This window comes from Planococcus citri, chromosome 4, assembly GCF_950023065.1.
Source record: "Planococcus citri chromosome 4, ihPlaCitr1.1, whole genome shotgun sequence".
Classification (NCBI taxonomy): Eukaryota; Metazoa; Arthropoda; class Insecta; order Hemiptera; family Pseudococcidae; genus Planococcus; species Planococcus citri.
The window spans coordinates 3,827,954-3,846,202 of record NC_088680.1 but is presented as its reverse complement, the minus strand read 5'-3'; the positions used below and the strand labels follow the sequence as shown (position 1 = coordinate 3,846,202).

Genomic DNA, 18,249 nt, shown 5'->3' with positions numbered 1-18,249 from the left:
AATTCATTTACTGGATTATTAGTGGATCATTCACGGACGAACTGAATATTGTTTAGTGAATCATTCACGAACGAATTGAATAATTTTTGGTAAATCAGTCGCGAACGGGTTCAGTTGATTTGTAATTTGTATAACTGACTCGTTCGCGAATGAATCTATTCATTTACTTGATTTTTAGTGAATCATTCACGAACGAATTGAATAATTTTTGGTGAATCAATCGCGAACGAATCAATTTTACTGGATTTTTAGTGCATCATTCACGAACGATTTGAATAATTTTTGGTAAATCATTCGCGAACGGGTTGATTTGTAATTTGTATAACTGACTCGTTCGCGAATGAATCTATTCATTTACTTGATTTTTGGTGAATCATTCACGAACGAATTGAATAATTTTTGGTGAATCATTCGCGAACGGATTGATTCGTATAAGTTACTCGTTCGCGAACGAATCAATTCATTTACTTGATTTTTAGTGAGTCATTCACGAACGAATTGAATAATTTTGGGTGAATCATTCGCGAACGAATTTAATATTTCTTGGCGAATCATTCGCGAACGAATTGAATGTTTTTTGGTGAATCACTCACGAACGAATTTAATATTTATTTTCTTTGTGAATCATTCGCAAACGGATTGATTCGTATAAGTTACTCGTTCGCGAACAAATGGATTCATTTACTTGATTTTTAGTGAGTCATACTGTCATTCACGAACGAATTGAATAATTTTGGGTGAATCATTCGCGAACGGACTGATTCGTATAATGGACTCGTTCGCGAACGAATCAACTCATTTACTTGATGTTTAGTGAATCGTTCACGAACGAATTGAATTATTTTGGGTGAATCATTCGCGAACGAATTGAATAATTTTCGGTAACTCATTCGCGAACGAGTTGAATAATTTTTGGCAAATCATTTGCGAACGGATTGATTCGTGTAAGTGACTCGTTCGCGAACGAATCAATTCATTTACTTTACTTGATTTTTAGTGAATCATTCACGAACAAATTTATTAATTATTTTTTTGTGAATCATTCACAAACGAATCGAATTATTTTTGGTTTTGGTGAATCATTCGCGAACGGATTGATTTGTAGAAGTGACTGGTTCGCGAACGAATCGATTCATTTACCTGATTTTTTGTGAATCATTCGCAAACGAATTGACTAATTTTCGGTAAATCATTCGCAAACGAATTGAATAATTTTTGGTAAATCATTCGCGAACGAATTGATTTGTGTAAGTGACTCGTTCGCGAACGAGTCAATTCATTTACTTTACTTGATTTTTAGTGAATCATTCACGAACAAATTTATTATTTTTTTGTGAATCATTCACAAACGAATCGAATTATTTTTGGTTTTGGTGAATCATTCGCGAACGAATTGAATCATTTTTGGTAAATCATTCGCGATCGAATTGATTCGTATACGGTATAAATGACTCGTTTGCGAACGATTCAATTCATTTACTTGATTTTTAGTAATTCATTCGCGAACGAATTGAATAATTTTCGGAAAATCATTCGCGAACTAATTGAATGATTATTGGTGAATCGTTCGCGATCGGATTGATTCGTATGAGTGACTCATTCGCGAACGAATTGAATAATTTTCTTGATTTTTGGTGAATCATTCGCAAACGAACTGAATATATTTTCGTGAATCATTCGCGAACAAATTGAATAATTTTTGGTGGATCATCCGCGAACGAATTGATTCGTAAATTGAAGAATTGATCAAATTTGTTCGCAAAAATGGTTCTTTCAGAAAATTAATCGATTCGTTCATGAATGATTCCCTTAAATGAATTAAGACTTTCACGAACAATTCACTAAGAATTGAGTCAATTTATACGTAAATAAGTCTTTAGAAAACAGATCCGCTTGTTAATAAACGATTTGTTAGGAATGCGAATGGTGCAGTCAAGTTTCATCGAAATCAGTTCAGCCACCAGCCTTTTTCTAGGTCTAATGAGTTTTTAAAAATATTTTAAACAATTTGGTCACCTGATAATCTTGGAAGCTTTGAGCTTTTGTAACTTGATGATGATGTCGAAATGTCCGGCTGGTAGCCTAGTTGTGAAATTTCATATTTGATCAATCAAGATCGATTCAGCAGTTCCTGAGAAATAAATTTTAAATGACCAAACATTGATTTTCAAAAAAATCACTCTACCTGGCATTATTTCTCAACAATAACTTTCAATAAGTTCAAAATAAATTGAAATTTCCTCAACTTTATTTCGTTACTATGTACTTATTATCAACTTACATAAATAGGTACTTGAAAAAAAAAATCAACCATGTTTTATAATAATAAGTATGTTCTATATACACGACTTTTTAAACTTATCACAATGCTTATTAAAATATAAACCATAGAAAAAAATGTTCACATCTCGGTAACTACACAGATAAAAAAAAAAAAAGTTTATTCAATTCATGGACACCGCGTTAATTAAACTACATAATAATGTCAATTTTGGCGATACAATGGCAACAGAGTCGAACCATTCGCCCCCTCGAATTAAAACATATAAGGCAACCTCGGAGTCATAGGCTCGCAATCAACCAACCAACCTAAGAGAAAATACATAACCAGGTACATATCTCTTTTAAAAAAAGTTTCACAACATGTTCATTTTCTCCTTAAACCATGATTTTTCTTCACGACGAGCATCGTTATAAACATAAAGAAGCAAATCCAACCGAAAGATGAGAAAAACCCTTTGTATACGGTAGGATGAGTGATAGTCCATGCTCTGGCAGATAAAGCTCGGAAAGTTTCCGTCGACAGTGTGATCGGTAAAATCCATCCGATTGATCGTAAAATCCAGTGCATTCCTTCCAAAGGCCACATCATACCTGGAGGAAGAAGAAAACATTGAATCAAAATTATGAAAAATATATAGGTACTCGTGCCTACTCCTCATTTTGTCGAATTTCATTTCCCCTCTTCCCCTCACAATCTTTATTTAGAGGAATAATGGTGATTGGCAGCTGCTAATAAAGACTTCTCGTACTTACCACTCAACATTGCCAATGGGAAGAAACTTCCTAAGCCCATGAAAGTAGCAGCTGTATCTGTATTGCACATCACAGCCACCATGAAACCTATCCAAATACATAATCGATCAATTAGAGAATTATTCTGAAATCCATACGCCCTCAATTTGAGGATCCAAGAATATAGTCTAAATAGTCCGGCATATGACAATAGGAGTAATTGCACCCCCCCCCCCGGCCGATCCTCCGGGACAGCTTTTATCTTAAAGGGGACATCCTAAGGAACATTTTAAAGCAAACTTGCCAAAAAAAAGTTGGCCTTACTTACAAAATGGCGGCCATTTTGATTGACAGGTCAGCCGAAATCGCAGATTTTGCGTTTTAACATAGGACTTGCAAAAACTTTTTCAAACTTTACAAAAGTAGATCGAAAGATCATGCAAACATTTATCACCTGTCAAAATTTCAAGTGCTAAAATGCGTTTTTCGATTTTTGGAGAATTTTTGAAAATCCAATTTAGACCACAAATGAGGGAAAAATCAAAATTTTACCAAATTGACCAAGTAAGCTGAAATTTGGAATATACCCTATTCTCGACATGCCAAATCGATTGGAAACGGTTTCAACCCGTTTTGAGCAGTTCTGGAGCCTCCAGCAGATTTTTGAAACTCGAAATTCCCACAAAATTCCATAAAATTGGAGTTGTAAAGCTAAAATTTATTCTAAAAACTAATTTCAATACGTTACGAAGTACTGCAGGTGAATTTCAAGTCGTTTTGGATCCTCCAGCGACTTTTTGAAAATTCCTAAAGCCTCCAGCAGATTTTTGAAACTTAAATTTTCACAAAATTTCATCAAAATGGAGATGGAAAGCTGAAATTTACTCTACACTCCAATTTTAACACCCTCTGAAAACGACTTCTGGTGGATTTCAAGTCATTTTAGAGCATCCAACGACTTTTTTGAAAATTACTGGAGCCTCCAGCAGATTTTTTAAACACGAAATTCCCACAAAATTCCATCAAATTGGAGTTGTAAAGCTGAAATTTATTCTAAAAACTAATTTCAATACGCTACGAAGTACTGCAGGTGAATTTCAAGTCGTTTTGGATCCTCCAGCGACTTTTTGAAAATTCCTAAAACCTCCAGCAGATTTTTGAAACTTTAAATTTTCACAAAATTTCATCAAAATGGAGATGGAAAGCTGAAATTTACTCTACACTCCAATTTTAACACCCTCTGAAAACGACTTCTGGTGGATTTCAAGTCATTTTAGAGCATCCAACAACTTTTTTGAAAATTACTGGAGCCTCCAGTAGATTTTTGAAACTTGAAATTTCCCCAAAATATCATCAAACTAAGGTGGAGAATCGAAATTCATTCTGCAAACTACTTAATTTCAATACGCTACGAAGTTTACTGCTGGTGAATTTTAAGTCGTTTTGGAGCCTCCAGCAACTTTTTGAAAGGTTGCATGACGTTTTTTTGGAAAATTGAAATTTCCTAAAAGTAGCTGGAAGCTTCAAAACCATTTGAAACCACCATGTAGTCTGCGAAGTAAATTTCAGCTTGCCAACTCCATTTGATAAATTAATGTTAGGGAAATTTCAAGTTTCAAAAATTTATGGGAGGCTCCAGTAATTTTCAAAAAAGTCGCTGAAGGCTCTTAAATGACTTGAACCCACCTGAAGTCGTCTTCAGAGGGTGTTAAAATTGGAGTGTAGGGTAAATTTCAGATTTCCATCTCCATTTGACGAAATTTTGTGAAAATTTAATGTTTCAAAAATCTGCTGGAGGCTCCAGTAATTTTCAAAAAAAGTCACTGGAGGCACTAAAATTACTTGAGCCCACCTGAAGTCGTCTTCAGAGGGTGTTAAAATTGGAGTGTAGAGTAAATTTCAGCTTTCCATCTCCATTTGATGAAATTTTGTGAAAATTTAAAGTTTAAAAAATCTGCTGGAGGCTTTCGGAATTTTCAAAAAGTCGCTGGAGGATCCAAAACGATTTGAAATTCACCTGAAATACTTGTAGCGTATTGAAATTAGTTTTTAGAATAAATTTTAGCTTTACAACTCCAATTTGATGGCATTTTGTGGGAATTTCGAGTTTAATAAATCTGCTGGAGGCTCTAGAACTGCTCAAAACGGGTTGAAACCGTTTCCAATCGATTTGGCATGTTGAAAATAGGGTATATTCCAAATTTCAGCTTACTTGGTCAATTTGGTAAAATTTTGATTTTTTCCCTCATTTTTGGCCAAAATTGGATTTTCAAAAATTCACCAAAAATCGAAAAACGCACTTTAGCACTTGAAATTTTGACAGATGATGAATTTTTTCATGATCTTTCGATCTACCTTTGTAAAGTTTGAAAAAGTTCTTGCAAGTCCTATGTTGAAACGCAAAATCTGCGATTTCGGCTGACCTGTCAATCAAAATGGCCACCATTTTGTAAGTAAGGCCAACTTTTTTTTTGGCAAGTTTGCTTTAAAATGTTCCTTAGGATGTCCCTTTAAAAAAAAAAAGCTGTCCCGGAGCATCGGCGGGGGGAGGGGGGTGCAATTACTCCTATTGTCATATGCCGGACTAGAACGTATTGAGGATTAATTTACCATAACACATGCCACTGGTTCCGGTCAAAAATAGCAGCAGTAATATCCAAAGTAAGCTTCCAGCTAGAGGATTATCGTATAAAACGAATAACACCAACATCATCAGCGTAGTTTGAATGCTAATTACGATGAATTGCACAACCATATGCGAAATTACAACTTCTAAGATCGTCACACCTGAAGGAAGAAAAAAAATCAATGAAGGAAGTTGATGTACAAATGAACCGTCGAATTTCATTACCTGCTAAAGACCACAATTTTGAAAAATGGGGTTTGAACTGATTATGATAGTTTTCGACCTCCTGAAACCATTGGTTAACATATTTTTGACCAAAACCTACAAAAAGCCATTGAAAAACTGAGTTTAAAATACCATTTTGTGTCAAAACCTACTGAGCGCCGTTTTTCTCTGTTTCCAAAACCTACTAAAGCAATATTTTCTTTCAAAACCTGCTAAATCCTATCAAAATTGCTAGAATTCTGAGTGAAACTGAATCAAAAAGACATTTTAACGAATTTTAATAATTTTTTTGATTAGATTGAGTAGCTATAGTCACAAAGCCAACATATATTTAAAAAATCTACAAAATATTCCGCCAACTTTTGCCGCAAAATAGTGAATTGTTTTCATGGTGAGTAAGTTCGTGAATCATTTTTTTTGAAAATTCAAACGTTTATTAAAAAGTTACAATTATGGAAAATAATTTAGAAGAAGATGATGAATATTGCGCATCTGCCCAAGTCACAACAGAACATTCGAGAAAACGACGAGGTAATCCAGCAATGTGGAAACGAAATCAAGCTAAAAAGGCAAAAAGAGAATTAAGAAACAATGGTTGCATTTTAAAGTGCAAGCACGATAGTGAAAGTAACCATTGTAAGGTGAGAACCATCGATATCGATCTAATTTACAATTTTCATAAGCAATTTCAATCGATCGAAAGTGCTCCAGAAAGGAGGAAATTTTTACAGAGGTGTATTTCTCTGAATAGCGTTGCGCGCACCAGAGTGAAAGATGAGAATAGAGTGCGAAGATCCCGTAATTACACAATCGAATGCTCTATTCAGACAGACACAGGCCGCATTAAAGTCTGTAAAACTGTTTTCTGCTCTATTCTAAGTATTGGCCGAGCAACTTTAGACCTTGCTGCGGAGACGTTCATGTTGCCAAGTGATCAGTGCGTTGAGAAGCGAGGTGGCTCCGAACCAAAATTGACAGCTTTAAAAGATGCTGTGATCGAGCATATCAAATCATTCAAAGTGCGAGAACGTCATTATGGTCGAAATGATACAGTTGGACGAGTATACTTACCATGTGAATTAAACATTGTTGAAATGCACAAAATGTTCTTGGAAAAGTATCCTGATTTTAAAGACTGCAAGTATTCGTTTTACAGAGATGTATTCCGTTATAATTTCAATATTGGCTTCGGTAGTATTCGAAAAGATAGTTGTGCAACATGCGAGCAGTATAAGAATTTATTGAAGAATTCCGATGAAATTAATCGTACTGAATACAATTATGGAAGCCGGAGAGAAATCCTACTGGAAAGAGGCCTTCACAGGATCCGTTCGAAACGATTTTTCAAGGAATTGAATCTTTTGCCGGCTGATACGATAACCATCAACTTTGATCTTATGGCAAATCAAGTACTACCCAAAACACCCATCTCCGACGCATTTTACAGTCGTCAGATCTCTTATCACACCTTTGGAATCATCATTCATAAAAAAAAACAGCCAAAGGAATCTGTTCTCGATAAAACAACCATGTTCTTCTACAGGTAATAACAAATTCATTTTAAGAAAAGAAAAACTTGAATAAATATAAAATTGATAAAAGCGTTGATAATTTGTTCTTTTGGTGCAGGTGGTTAGAAACAGAATACGGTCGTGGAAGTAATGAAATTGTATCGTGTCTGATTCACTTCTTATCAACTACTCTCTTACCGATTCTACGAGCTCAAAATATCCATAAACTCAGATTCTTCAGTGACTCTTGTACTGGGCAAAATAAAAATTACTCGGCTGTAACTACGTTGATGGATTTCTGTCTTCGAAATGAATTGGAGTTTGAATGGTTTTTTCCGGTAAGGGGTCACTCCTACATGCCTGCTGATCGCTCGTTTGGACTAATAGAACAAGGCATGAAGAAATTGGATACAATTATCAATCCAGAAGAATACGATTCGATTATCCGCAATAAAGGCAATTTGGTTATAGTTGGCACCGATGACGTTCCTATTAAAGATTATCAAACCGCGACGTCGAAGATTTTAAAAGTAATTTATTTTCATATCATCTTGCTTGAATTTCAAAAACGAAAATTTTGTGTTCTAATTCTTTCATATTTCTGTTCACACTCAGACTAATAAAGGTTTTCTGATATCCGAAGTCAAGGTAATTTCATACGATTCGAAAGATCCGTACGTGATAAGAAGCCGCAGTAGCTACTCAGGACTTCCCACCTCGAGCGTAATGTTTAAAAAACCTGAAATGAAGAAAAAGACTCCGAAGAATCTTCTTACTCGCGTTCCAATTGTGGAAAAGAAAAACCGAGCATCAGCGGCTAAGATTAAAGACGTCAGAAAGCTTATGAGTAAGCTGAAAATTAGATCACCGTTCTATGAAAAACTGTTTGCCGATGAAAACATCCTCGATGATGGAAATGACGAAGACGAAGAAAATGATGAAGCTATCACCTCTCGAAATGAAGATTTATTCTAGATTTTGTTTTTAAAAATAACGACTTCGTATTATTTTTAATCATATACTTTTAAAATTAATTTAGATCTTAGCATTGAGAATAATTTACTGTTATTCATCGATCGAATACGTAGCTGATAAAAATATAGCCGCCGGAGATTCTTTTTTATTACCAAAACATACTAAACACCGTCATTTAGTAGGTTTTGAAAACAAATGGTTGAACAACCATTTGTTTTCAAAATCTACTAAAGGAATTTTTTGCTCCAAAACATACTAAGCGACATCGTTTTGTGCCAGAACATGCTAACTGCAATTACAATCACAGATAAATATTATAAGAATGGTAAGAAACGCTTCGATTTTCTGTCCATTGAAAGCAGTGTTGCCACTTTACCACATGTAAAAAAATCAGCTTCCCAGGTATCAGACAAAAAAAATCACAGTTTTTTGCGGTTTTCTCAGAAAATGAAAATTGGCGTTTAGGAGGTTTTGAAATTCGATGGTTCAAATGCAGATCTTATAATTATACGTATCAAATTCTAGAATCTTCGTTAAAATTTCCCTTTCGACGATTGATAATACCATACATTGTAGGTTTAATTACAAAATAATACCGAGTAATTGGATGTACTTTTTCAATCAAACGTGGCCAAGTACGAGGTCAAAGATGTACTCGTGTGGATTTTGAAAGCATTAAAACTACCTATTAAAGAAAGAAACTGATATGGACCAGCAGTAATGTGGTTTAGCCGAAGCCAAGTAAATAAAAATGACGCCAAACACTTACAATGAAGTTCTTTTATGAAGGGAAATGGAAAGTAAACTTATGTATCGACTGTTTGTTTTTCCCGATCCCTGTATGAATGCATTCATTATTTAATTTTATCTTTTAGATCAAAGAGTACCTAAACGTGTATAAATATCGAACAATGAGTACATTTAATTTGTGGCTTGCTGTATTAGCTCTCTTTATATGTAGTGTATAAACGGATAATTATAATCAATTCGATGATAAACGCGAATACATAAATGATTCATTCGCCTAATTTTCACTAATTATATTGTACAGGCATTTTGTTAATCTGTGCTCTTTTGGCCTTTTCTCTTTTTGATTTTTTTTTTTTTTTTTTTTTTAAATTAAATACTTACAGTCTTACATACTTATATTTTTTTAATATTAATTTGAATCTTATTTGCGATCGTGATTATTTAATTTAAATATATTTTTACAAAATAATGCATACAACATAGAAGAATAGGTATATAATATAATTATTTACCTGCGACTAAACTTCGTTCCAACAAACCGGCCATTTTTTCCATCAATATGGCTCCAACAGTGAACACCATTGGTAAATAGAATTCAAATCTGAAAAAGTTATTTGTTTGATAAAATTTATAAAAAATTTAAAAATGCATTATTAAACTGTTTTTAAATTTTAAAATGCTCTAGTGCCTCTATAATCGTTAATATAGGCAAAAAATTGAATACGATTCGACTTGTGGAGCATCAATTGTGTTACAAAAAAAGGACTTGACTGTGCCTTAAACCGTGAATTTTTCAGTTTTTCAGAAAAGAATTCTTGTAGAATATTATTTAAAAGTGACCTTGCGACTTATCGAAGTGCTCGAAGAATTCATGAGAAATTCGGATTGTTTTGACGAAACAGTTTTTTGAGCATTTTTGAACAATGTTGAGCTCTAAAGTGGAGTCGTGATTTTTTGAATTTTTGAAAAATTGTTATGTGACCGATCAAAATTGGTTAAAATTTCGCGGAAAATTAAAGTATTTCGACGAACATGCATTTTGAGCATTTTTGAAAAATTTTGAGCCCCAAAATCGAGTTATGATTTTTGAGATCTTTTAAAAGGTGGGCCAGTCCATGTCAATTCGACCAATGTTTTTGAGTCATGTTTTTCGATTTCGCACAAATTTTGTTTTCAATATCTACCCACCCAGGAAGTAAGAAACCCGCAATCAGTTTGGTCCCAGTCCCCTCAGTGGGTGGGGGGGGGCTTCAATTATTTTACATTGTCTCGAGGTACTCAACTTCAGCAGCCCATTCCTCCAAAACTATGATACTTTGATCAAAACTGATTTCACAGTTCGAAAGGGCATTGAATTCTGAACTTTTTAAGCATTTTGAAATTTTCAAAATTTGAAAGTTGAACTTTCAAATTAAAAGTTCAAATTTCAAAATGGCGCTGTAAGTGGGAGCTATCATTTCAAATTTTGAAAAAATTTCCATAGATGTACCTTTTGATGCTTTTTCGAGGTATTCAAGTTTTGAGATGGGATCTCTCAATTGATGGGGAGCACCCCCACCCCCAATTTGGGGCAAAACTTTCGAAAAAAATCTGGGGCGTGTGATATATCGAATTGTATGTTTTTGATAACGCTGAACACGAATATGAAGTTAGATTTTTAATTGGACCCCATCCACTGCCCCCAGCACCTCCCCAAACGGGGTAAAAGTTCAAAATAGGGGTTTTTTCGTGCGACACATCAAATAGTATATTTTTGGTGACGCTGAATGCGAATATGACGTCAGATTTTTGATTGGACCCCATCCACGGCCCCCAGCACCTCCCCAATGGGGGTAACCTAAAAAAAATGGTTTCAATCGTGTGACACATGAAATAGTATGTTTTCGATATCGCTGAACACGAATATAGCAGTAGTTTTTCAAATTGACCTCACTCATGGCTCCCAGAACCTCCCCCAATTGGCGAAAGTCCAAACAATTTGTTGGTGGAGGCCGTAGATGGGGTCCCACCAAAAATCTGACGTCATATTCGTGTTCAGCGTCACCAAAAACATACTATTTGATGTGTCACACGAAAAAAACCCTATTTTGAACTTTTACCCCTTTTGGGGAGGTGCTGGGGGCCGTGCATGGGGTCCAATCAAAAATCTAACGTCATATTCGTGTTCAGCGTTACCGAAAACATACAATTCGATATATCACATGCCCTAGATTTTTTTCTCGAAAGTTTTGCCCCAAATTGGTGGTGGGGGTGCTCCCCCTCCATCAAGAGATCCCATCTCGAATTTTTAATATTTCAAAAAAGCATCAAAAGGTACATCTATGGAAATTTTTTCAGAATTTGAAATGATAGCTCCCACTTACAGCGCCATTTTGAAATTTGAACTTTCAATTTGAAGGTTCAACTTTCAAATTTTGAAAATTTCAAAATGCTTAAAAAGTTCAAAATTCAATACACTTTCGAACTGTGAAATCAGTTTTGACCAAAGTATCCTAGTCTTGGAGGAATGCGCTGCTGAAGTTGAGTACCTCGAGACACTATCAAAATGCGGTAAAATTTTGCGAAATATTAAAATATTTTGACGAAAATGTATTTTTAGCTTTTTTGAAGAATTTTGAGCTCAAAATTTTGGGTCACAATTCTGAGGATTTTCGAAAAAATGTCATAAGTAACCTATCAAAATGGGTTAGAATTTCGTGAAAAATTGAAATATTTCGGTGAAAATGTATTTTGATCATTTTTGAAGAATTTTAAGCTCAAAATTGCATCACGATTTTTTAGATTTTCAAAAAGTGTCATGTGACCTATCAAAATAGGTTAAAATTTCACGAAAGTTTGAAATATTTCGGAGAAAATGTATTTTCAGCGTTTTTGAAGAATTTTGAGCTTAAAATTGGGTCATGATTTTGAAGATTTTTTGAAGAAGGTGTCACGCAACCCATCAAAATGGATTAAAACTCCAACAGAAAATCTTGCAGCTGATCAATAGAACGTGGAGCCCAAAAACACTGATTTTTCAAAATTTTGAGTAAAAATGGAGTGTTTGAGGTACAGTTATCCAAAAGTGACCTTGCAACCAATCAAAATAGGTTTAAATTTCGCGATCAATTTAAATATTTCAACAAACAAAAAAATGTATTGTGAGCTTTTTTTGGAAAATGTTGAGGCCAAAGCACAAAATAAGGTCATGATTTATAAAATTATTTAAAAAGGTGTCACATGACGTATCAAAATGGGTTGGACTTCCGCAACAAGTTCGCAATATTTTGACGAAAATGTTTTTTGAAAATTTTTAAAGATTTTTGAGCCCAAAATTTTGTTGTGATTTTTGAGATTTTTGAAAAAGTGTCATGTGACATCTCAAATTGAGTTGAAATTTCGCGAGGATTTCAAATATGTCGATGAAATTTTTTTTTGAGCATTTCGAAAAAATTTCAAACCTAAAATTTGGTCACTCTACCTACCTATTTCTGAGGTTTTTGAAAAAATGTCATGTGACCCATCGAAATGTTTTAAAATTTCGCAAGAAATTCAATTATTTCAATAAAAACGATTTTTGAAAATTTTTGAAGATTTTTAAACTCAAAAATTTGTTGTGATTTTTGAGATTTTTGAAAAAGTGTCATGTGACATCTCAAATTGAGTTAAAATTTCGCGAGGATTTCAAATATGTAGATGAATTTTTTTTTGAGCATTTCGAAAAAATTTCAACCCTAAAATTTGGTCACTCTACCTACCTATTTCTGAGATTTTTGACAAAGTGTCATGTGACCCATCAATATCGTTTAAAATTTCGCAAGAAATTCAAATACTTCAATGAAAATGTTTTTTGAAAATTTTTGAAGATTTTTAAACTCAAAATTTTGTTGCGATTCCTGAGATTTTTGAAAAAGTGTCATGTGACATCTCAAATTGAGTTAAAATTTTGCGAGGATTTCAAATATGTCGATGAAATTTTTTTTTGAGCATTTCGAAAGAAATCAAAGTCCGAAATTTGTTCACTATTTTTGAAATGTCTGAAAAAGTGTCATGTGACCTATCAAGATCGTTTAAAATTTCGCGAGAAATTCTAATATTTCGATGAAAATGTTTTTTGAAAATTTTTGAAGATTTTTAAACTCAAAATTTTGTTGTGATTTTTGAGATTTTTGAAAAAGTGTCATGTGACATCTCAAATTGAGTTAAAATTTCGCAAGAATTCAAAGTCCAAAATTTGTTCACAATTTTTTAGATTTATGAAAAAGTGTCATGAGACCCATCAAAATTGTTTAAAATTTCCATGAAAATGTTTTTTATAAATTTTTGAAGATTTTTGATCTCAAAATTTTGTTGTGATTTTTGAGTTTTTTGAAAAAGTGTCATGTGACATGTCAAATTGAGTTAAAATTTTGCGAGGATTTCAAATATGTCGATGAAATTTTTTTTTGAGCATTTCGAAAGAATTTAGAGCCCAAAATTGAGTCCTTATTTCTGGGATTTTTCAATTGTGACTTTGTGACCCATCAAAATATGCTGAAATTTCACGAGAAATTCAAATATCTCAATGAAAATTCTTTTTAGCATTTTTGAAGAATTTTGAGCCCAAGAAGCAGGCTTCAAAAAGAAAAAAAATTAAGTAATTGAAAGAAATTATATTTAATTTTTTGATAAAATTTTGTAGGTACCTTTTTCAAAAAAATTTCACTTCAAAAATAGCCTTTGGTTACTCATACATGGTAAAAATTGAGTTTATAAAGCTGGAAAAAATTAGAATTAGAGTTGAAAAAAAACAATCAGCGAGTTACTTACAAAGATATTATGGCTGGTGCGGTGAAATGACTAAAACTAGGATTATTATTACCATAGATTGCTTTCTCCAACTGAACATAAAAATAATTCTCATTATTAAAAAAAAAAATCACGAGTATTGAAATTCGTAATAATACAAATAGATAGGTAAGTACTTTGATAGGTATATCTGCCATTCTAGGAGGCCATCCGCAATCGAAGAATACTCCTTGTAGAAACTCCACGTATCCATTCAAAGCGTCCTTTCTCAATAGATTACTGATATATTGATCTACATAGAAAAAGAATCGTTATTTTTCACAAGTAGGTATCTATCTACACAAATTAATTAATGGTTTTTTAAATCAAATTTATCATACGTACTGGACATATCTTGCCAAACATTAACTTCACTTAATGCTATGGAAACATTATCTGTTTCTTCTTTCAGCATGATTCGTTCGACTAACGAAGCGGTGTAATTTTTCGAAAAATAAATCAAACCCCATACTTCGTTCGTTTTTATGGCATTTTTTGCCGTTTCAATATCGTAATACTCGATCTAAACAATAACAAAGAAAAAACACACATTTAAAAAAAATACCTATCTAAACATTTGAAACCAAGAATAAGGATAAAAAGAAGGTAGGAAGGTATAAGTAAATAAGTCTCTAACCAAGTTATAAGTTTTTTGTTGTATTTTCTTTAAATATCTACAGCTGAGAGGTACTGAAAAATTACACCCTTCTAAAGGTAACCAGTCACAGCTGGAAATTCCTTGTACTTCTTCATTGACGACGGCCACCTTCAGCCCACGAGGATCACGTCCGATGCATAAACAAAATAAGAAACATTGTACAACTGGCAGAAGTAGTAAAAAACACATAATTCTGCAAAAAAAATATTTAAAAAAAAATCAATCAGGTATTCTGTGATTAGAATAAGAAAACAGTGGAGGTTATAGGTAGTGCAGGCTAAAAATAGATCACCTACGCTTTATTCCTTTTCATCCAGTAGAAATTTTTCGTCAATTGAGCAAATATTCGTTTCCACGAGCAATTGACATCGTGTTGCAGAGGTACTTCTGGTTTTTCTTTAGGTGTTGGGTACACTTCGATGTTCTATACAAGGTACAAATCACGTATTGAATTAATATACCTAGATAAAGAACGTACTGATGAAAATTAACACTAATATTTACGTCATAATTTAATAAATAATACTAACACAATTCTCATCTTCTTGACCGATTGTACTCGTGTACTGCCTTTTACTCAGTTCTAAAAATGCTTGTTCTAAAGTTGAACAGTTATGCTGTATCATTAACTGTGAAGGCGATTCTTCGGCTAATAGTTGCCCATTTCGCATTAAACCGATCTAAAGAAAGAAATTATTTAAAATTGATTCATATTTTAATCAAATATCTGAAATTAAAAAAAAAAAATCATATTTCTAGTCACAAAATATGTTCTTGCTGACGAGAAATTGACAATGATGCTTCGAGAACGTTGTATTGAATATTCTGCCCAATAATACTTTTATCAGCAAGTAAAACTACGTAGGTGTAAGTTGAGTTGCCGAACCCGAGACAAAAAAGGCATATTAATCTACTCGTACAGTCCAACTGGCAAAAAGTTCTGTACAGGAATAGGTAGAATTTGGGTGACTTTCTTGTGACTTGAAAAATTAAGTTGATGGGTCTGATAAGTCAGAAAAGATGTAAGTAAGTTTAAATTTTTGCACTCGCACAGTGGGGGGGAGGATAGAATGAAATCCACAATTTTCAAAATATAGCTCGAGCCCAAAAAAAATGATTCAGAGGTTTACTTCTTGAAACGAAAGCTGAGCCATGATTTTTAGGATTTTTGAAAAAGAATCATGCCACTTATGAAAATGAATCAAAATTTCACTAAAAAATCAAAAATTTCCATCAAAACTCTTTTTTATTGAAAAATTTTGAGTTTGAAAATTGGATGTTGATTTTTGAAACTTTTGAAAAAGATGTCATGTGACCTATCAAAATGGGTTAAAATTTCAACACGATATCAAAAAAATTCATCAAAACTTTTTTTGAGCAGTTTTGAAACATTTTGACCTCAAAATTGGTCAAAATTTTCAGATTTATTGAAAAATATGTTAGGGGACTTTTCAAAATAGATTAAAATTTGAGAAGAAAATCGAAAACTTGTATTACGTACTTCTTTTTGAGCACTTTTGAATTTTAAGAATTTAGAGTGGTCATAATTTTTCGGAATTTTAAATTAGAAATCTTCGTTTTTCTCCAAAAATTGTTCAAAAATACCAAAAATCACAATTTTATTTTAAAACTAGAAATTTTTCAAAACTGATCAAAAAAAATTGTCGAAAAAAGTATTGGATTTTTCGCTGAAATTTTTGAGCATTTTTTACGATTATCTAACATGACCCTTTTTTTCAAAAATCCTCAACATCAAGAATCAAGATCCGATTTTTGAGCTGAAAATTCTTTTAAAATGTTTGGAATGCATTTTCGTCGAAATATTTCAATTTTTCGCGAAATTTTAACCCATTTTGATAGGTCACATGCAGATTTTTTGAAGATCTCAATACCTAATCATAATCCCATTTCAAGGCTCAAATTTTTTCAAAAATGTTCAAAAAAAGTTCCTTCAAAATTTTAAGGCATTTTGTTGGATTACATGGCTCCTTTGTCAAAAATCACAAAAATCATCACCCGACTTCAGGGTTAAAAAAATTTTAATTGTTGAAAATGCACTTTTCTAAAAATATTTCAATTTCTCGCAAAATGTTAACCCATTTTGATAGGTTTCATGAAATTTTTTCAAAGATCTCAAAAATCATGACCCCATTTTAAATGCTCAAAAATTTTTTATGAGAATTGCTGACTTTCTGCCAAGATTATAACTCATTTTGGTGGGTCACATGGCACTTTTTTCAAAAATCTCAAAAAATCATGACCCGATTTTGGAATTTAAAGTTCTATAAAAATGCCCAAAATACATTTTCGTCATAATATTTCAATTTTTCGGGAACTTTCGACACATTTTATTAGATCACATGACACCTTTTTGAAAATCCTAAAAAATATGTCTCAATTTCGAGCTGAAAATTTTTCAAAAATGCTCAAAAGACCTTTTTTACGATCAATTTTTTACGAAATTTTAACCCATTTTAATGGGTTGCATGACACACTATTTGAAAAATCTCAGTAATCATGACTCCACTTTGGGACCCAAAACTGTTTAAAAATGTTCAAAAAAATGTTTACAGAAAGTGTTAATTTTTTGTAAAAATTTCAAGTCATGTTTATGGGTCATATGACGCTTTTTCGAAAATATCATTTATCACAACCCAATTCGAAAATCTCAAAATTGTACAATAATGCTCAAAATAAATTTCTCAGAAATTGTTGATTTTCAGTCGAAATTTTAACTCATTTTGACGAGTCACACCGCAACTTTCTCAAAAATATCCTAAATCATAATTCAATTTTAAACAATGTATAAGAAAAAAAGTTCAAAAATTTTCCAAAAATTCTCTATAGAGATTCTTGTTGAAAAATTTTTAATTTTCCGCAAAATTTTAACACATTTTGATAGGTCACATGTCACTTTTTCGAAAATTCAGAAAATCACGACTCGATTTGTTCAAAACTGCTCAAATTTTTTTTTGTTAAAACATCTAAATTTCACGTGAAATTTTCACGCATTTTGATAGGTCGCAAGGTCACTTTTGAATAATTCTATAGCCTGTGGTAATTTCAAAATTTGAAGTCACCTTTTTGAAAAAATCGACTGTTTGTATTTTTTGCACAATATTTGAATTTTTTAGAACACTACCTTCATTTTAATAGTCAAACAATTTGAAATTGCAAAAAAATGGCAAATTGAGGTGCTTGGAGAGAAAAGTTCTCAAAATTAAAAATCATCGATATAACTAATTTTTTGAATTTTTGGCTAAAAAATGATTTTCCGGCATTTTTATTAAAATTATTGTACATTCCAATTGTTTTCAAACGTTTCAAACAATTTTAGTTGAAATTTTTATAATAATACTCGGAAGATTGCAAAGTTTGATACAAAAAAAAAAAAAAAAACATTTTTTGCACAGTAAAATATTTGACAGTTCGATACCTTGCTCGTTATTGAGATTCCAATTTCAGGTTATCAAACCCATAATATTAAGTCTACAGACAAAATGTTGATGACATTTTTAAATAGGTAAATTTGTTTTACTTAATTTCATTTTCAGGTTCACTTTTGAAATTAAATTGAGAAAAAAAAATATATTTTTCATTTTTTTTTTTTTAAATTGTCACGAATATACAAGCTCGCCAAAAGTTTATTCTAAAACATAAAAATTTTAATTAAAAAAAAAAAA

General features: G+C 32.5%; 2 protein-coding genes across 3 annotated transcripts in view; one reads left to right on the top strand and one right to left on the bottom strand.

Moving 5' to 3' along the window:
* Positions 1–2,230: 2,230 nt before the first annotated feature.
* LOC135842522 (ABC transporter G family member 20-like) overlaps positions 2,231–18,249 on the bottom strand; it is a 44,996-nt gene continuing 28,977 nt past the window's right edge. Inside the window, exons 7-17 of one of the 2 annotated variants that reach the window (XM_065360019.1) lie at positions 15,097–15,246; positions 14,863–14,990; positions 14,546–14,759; positions 14,254–14,431; positions 14,046–14,161; positions 13,891–13,961; positions 9,615–9,703; positions 5,867–5,962; positions 5,626–5,802; positions 3,037–3,123; positions 2,231–2,874 (exon numbers count right to left, since the gene is read on the bottom strand). In XM_065360019.1, coding sequence (XP_065216091.1) covers positions 2,648–2,874; positions 3,037–3,123; positions 5,626–5,802; positions 5,867–5,962; positions 9,615–9,703; positions 13,891–13,961; positions 14,046–14,161; positions 14,254–14,431; positions 14,546–14,759; positions 14,863–14,990; positions 15,097–15,246 — 1,533 coding nt within the window. In that variant the 3' untranslated portion in view covers positions 2,231–2,647. The remainder of the gene's footprint in view (positions 2,875–3,036; positions 3,124–5,625; positions 5,803–5,866; positions 5,963–9,614; positions 9,704–13,890; positions 13,962–14,045; positions 14,162–14,253; positions 14,432–14,545; positions 14,760–14,862; positions 14,991–15,096; positions 15,247–18,249) is intronic. The other variant, XM_065360020.1, reaches the window with a different exon arrangement.
* LOC135842523 (uncharacterized) lies at positions 5,956–8,493 on the top strand. The gene is made up of 3 exons (XM_065360021.1): positions 5,956–7,409; positions 7,496–7,907; positions 7,993–8,493. Exons 1-3 carry the CDS (start codon positions 6,319–6,321, stop codon positions 8,350–8,352), a joined length of 1,863 nt encoding a protein of 620 aa, XP_065216093.1. The 5' UTR covers positions 5,956–6,318; the 3' UTR covers positions 8,353–8,493.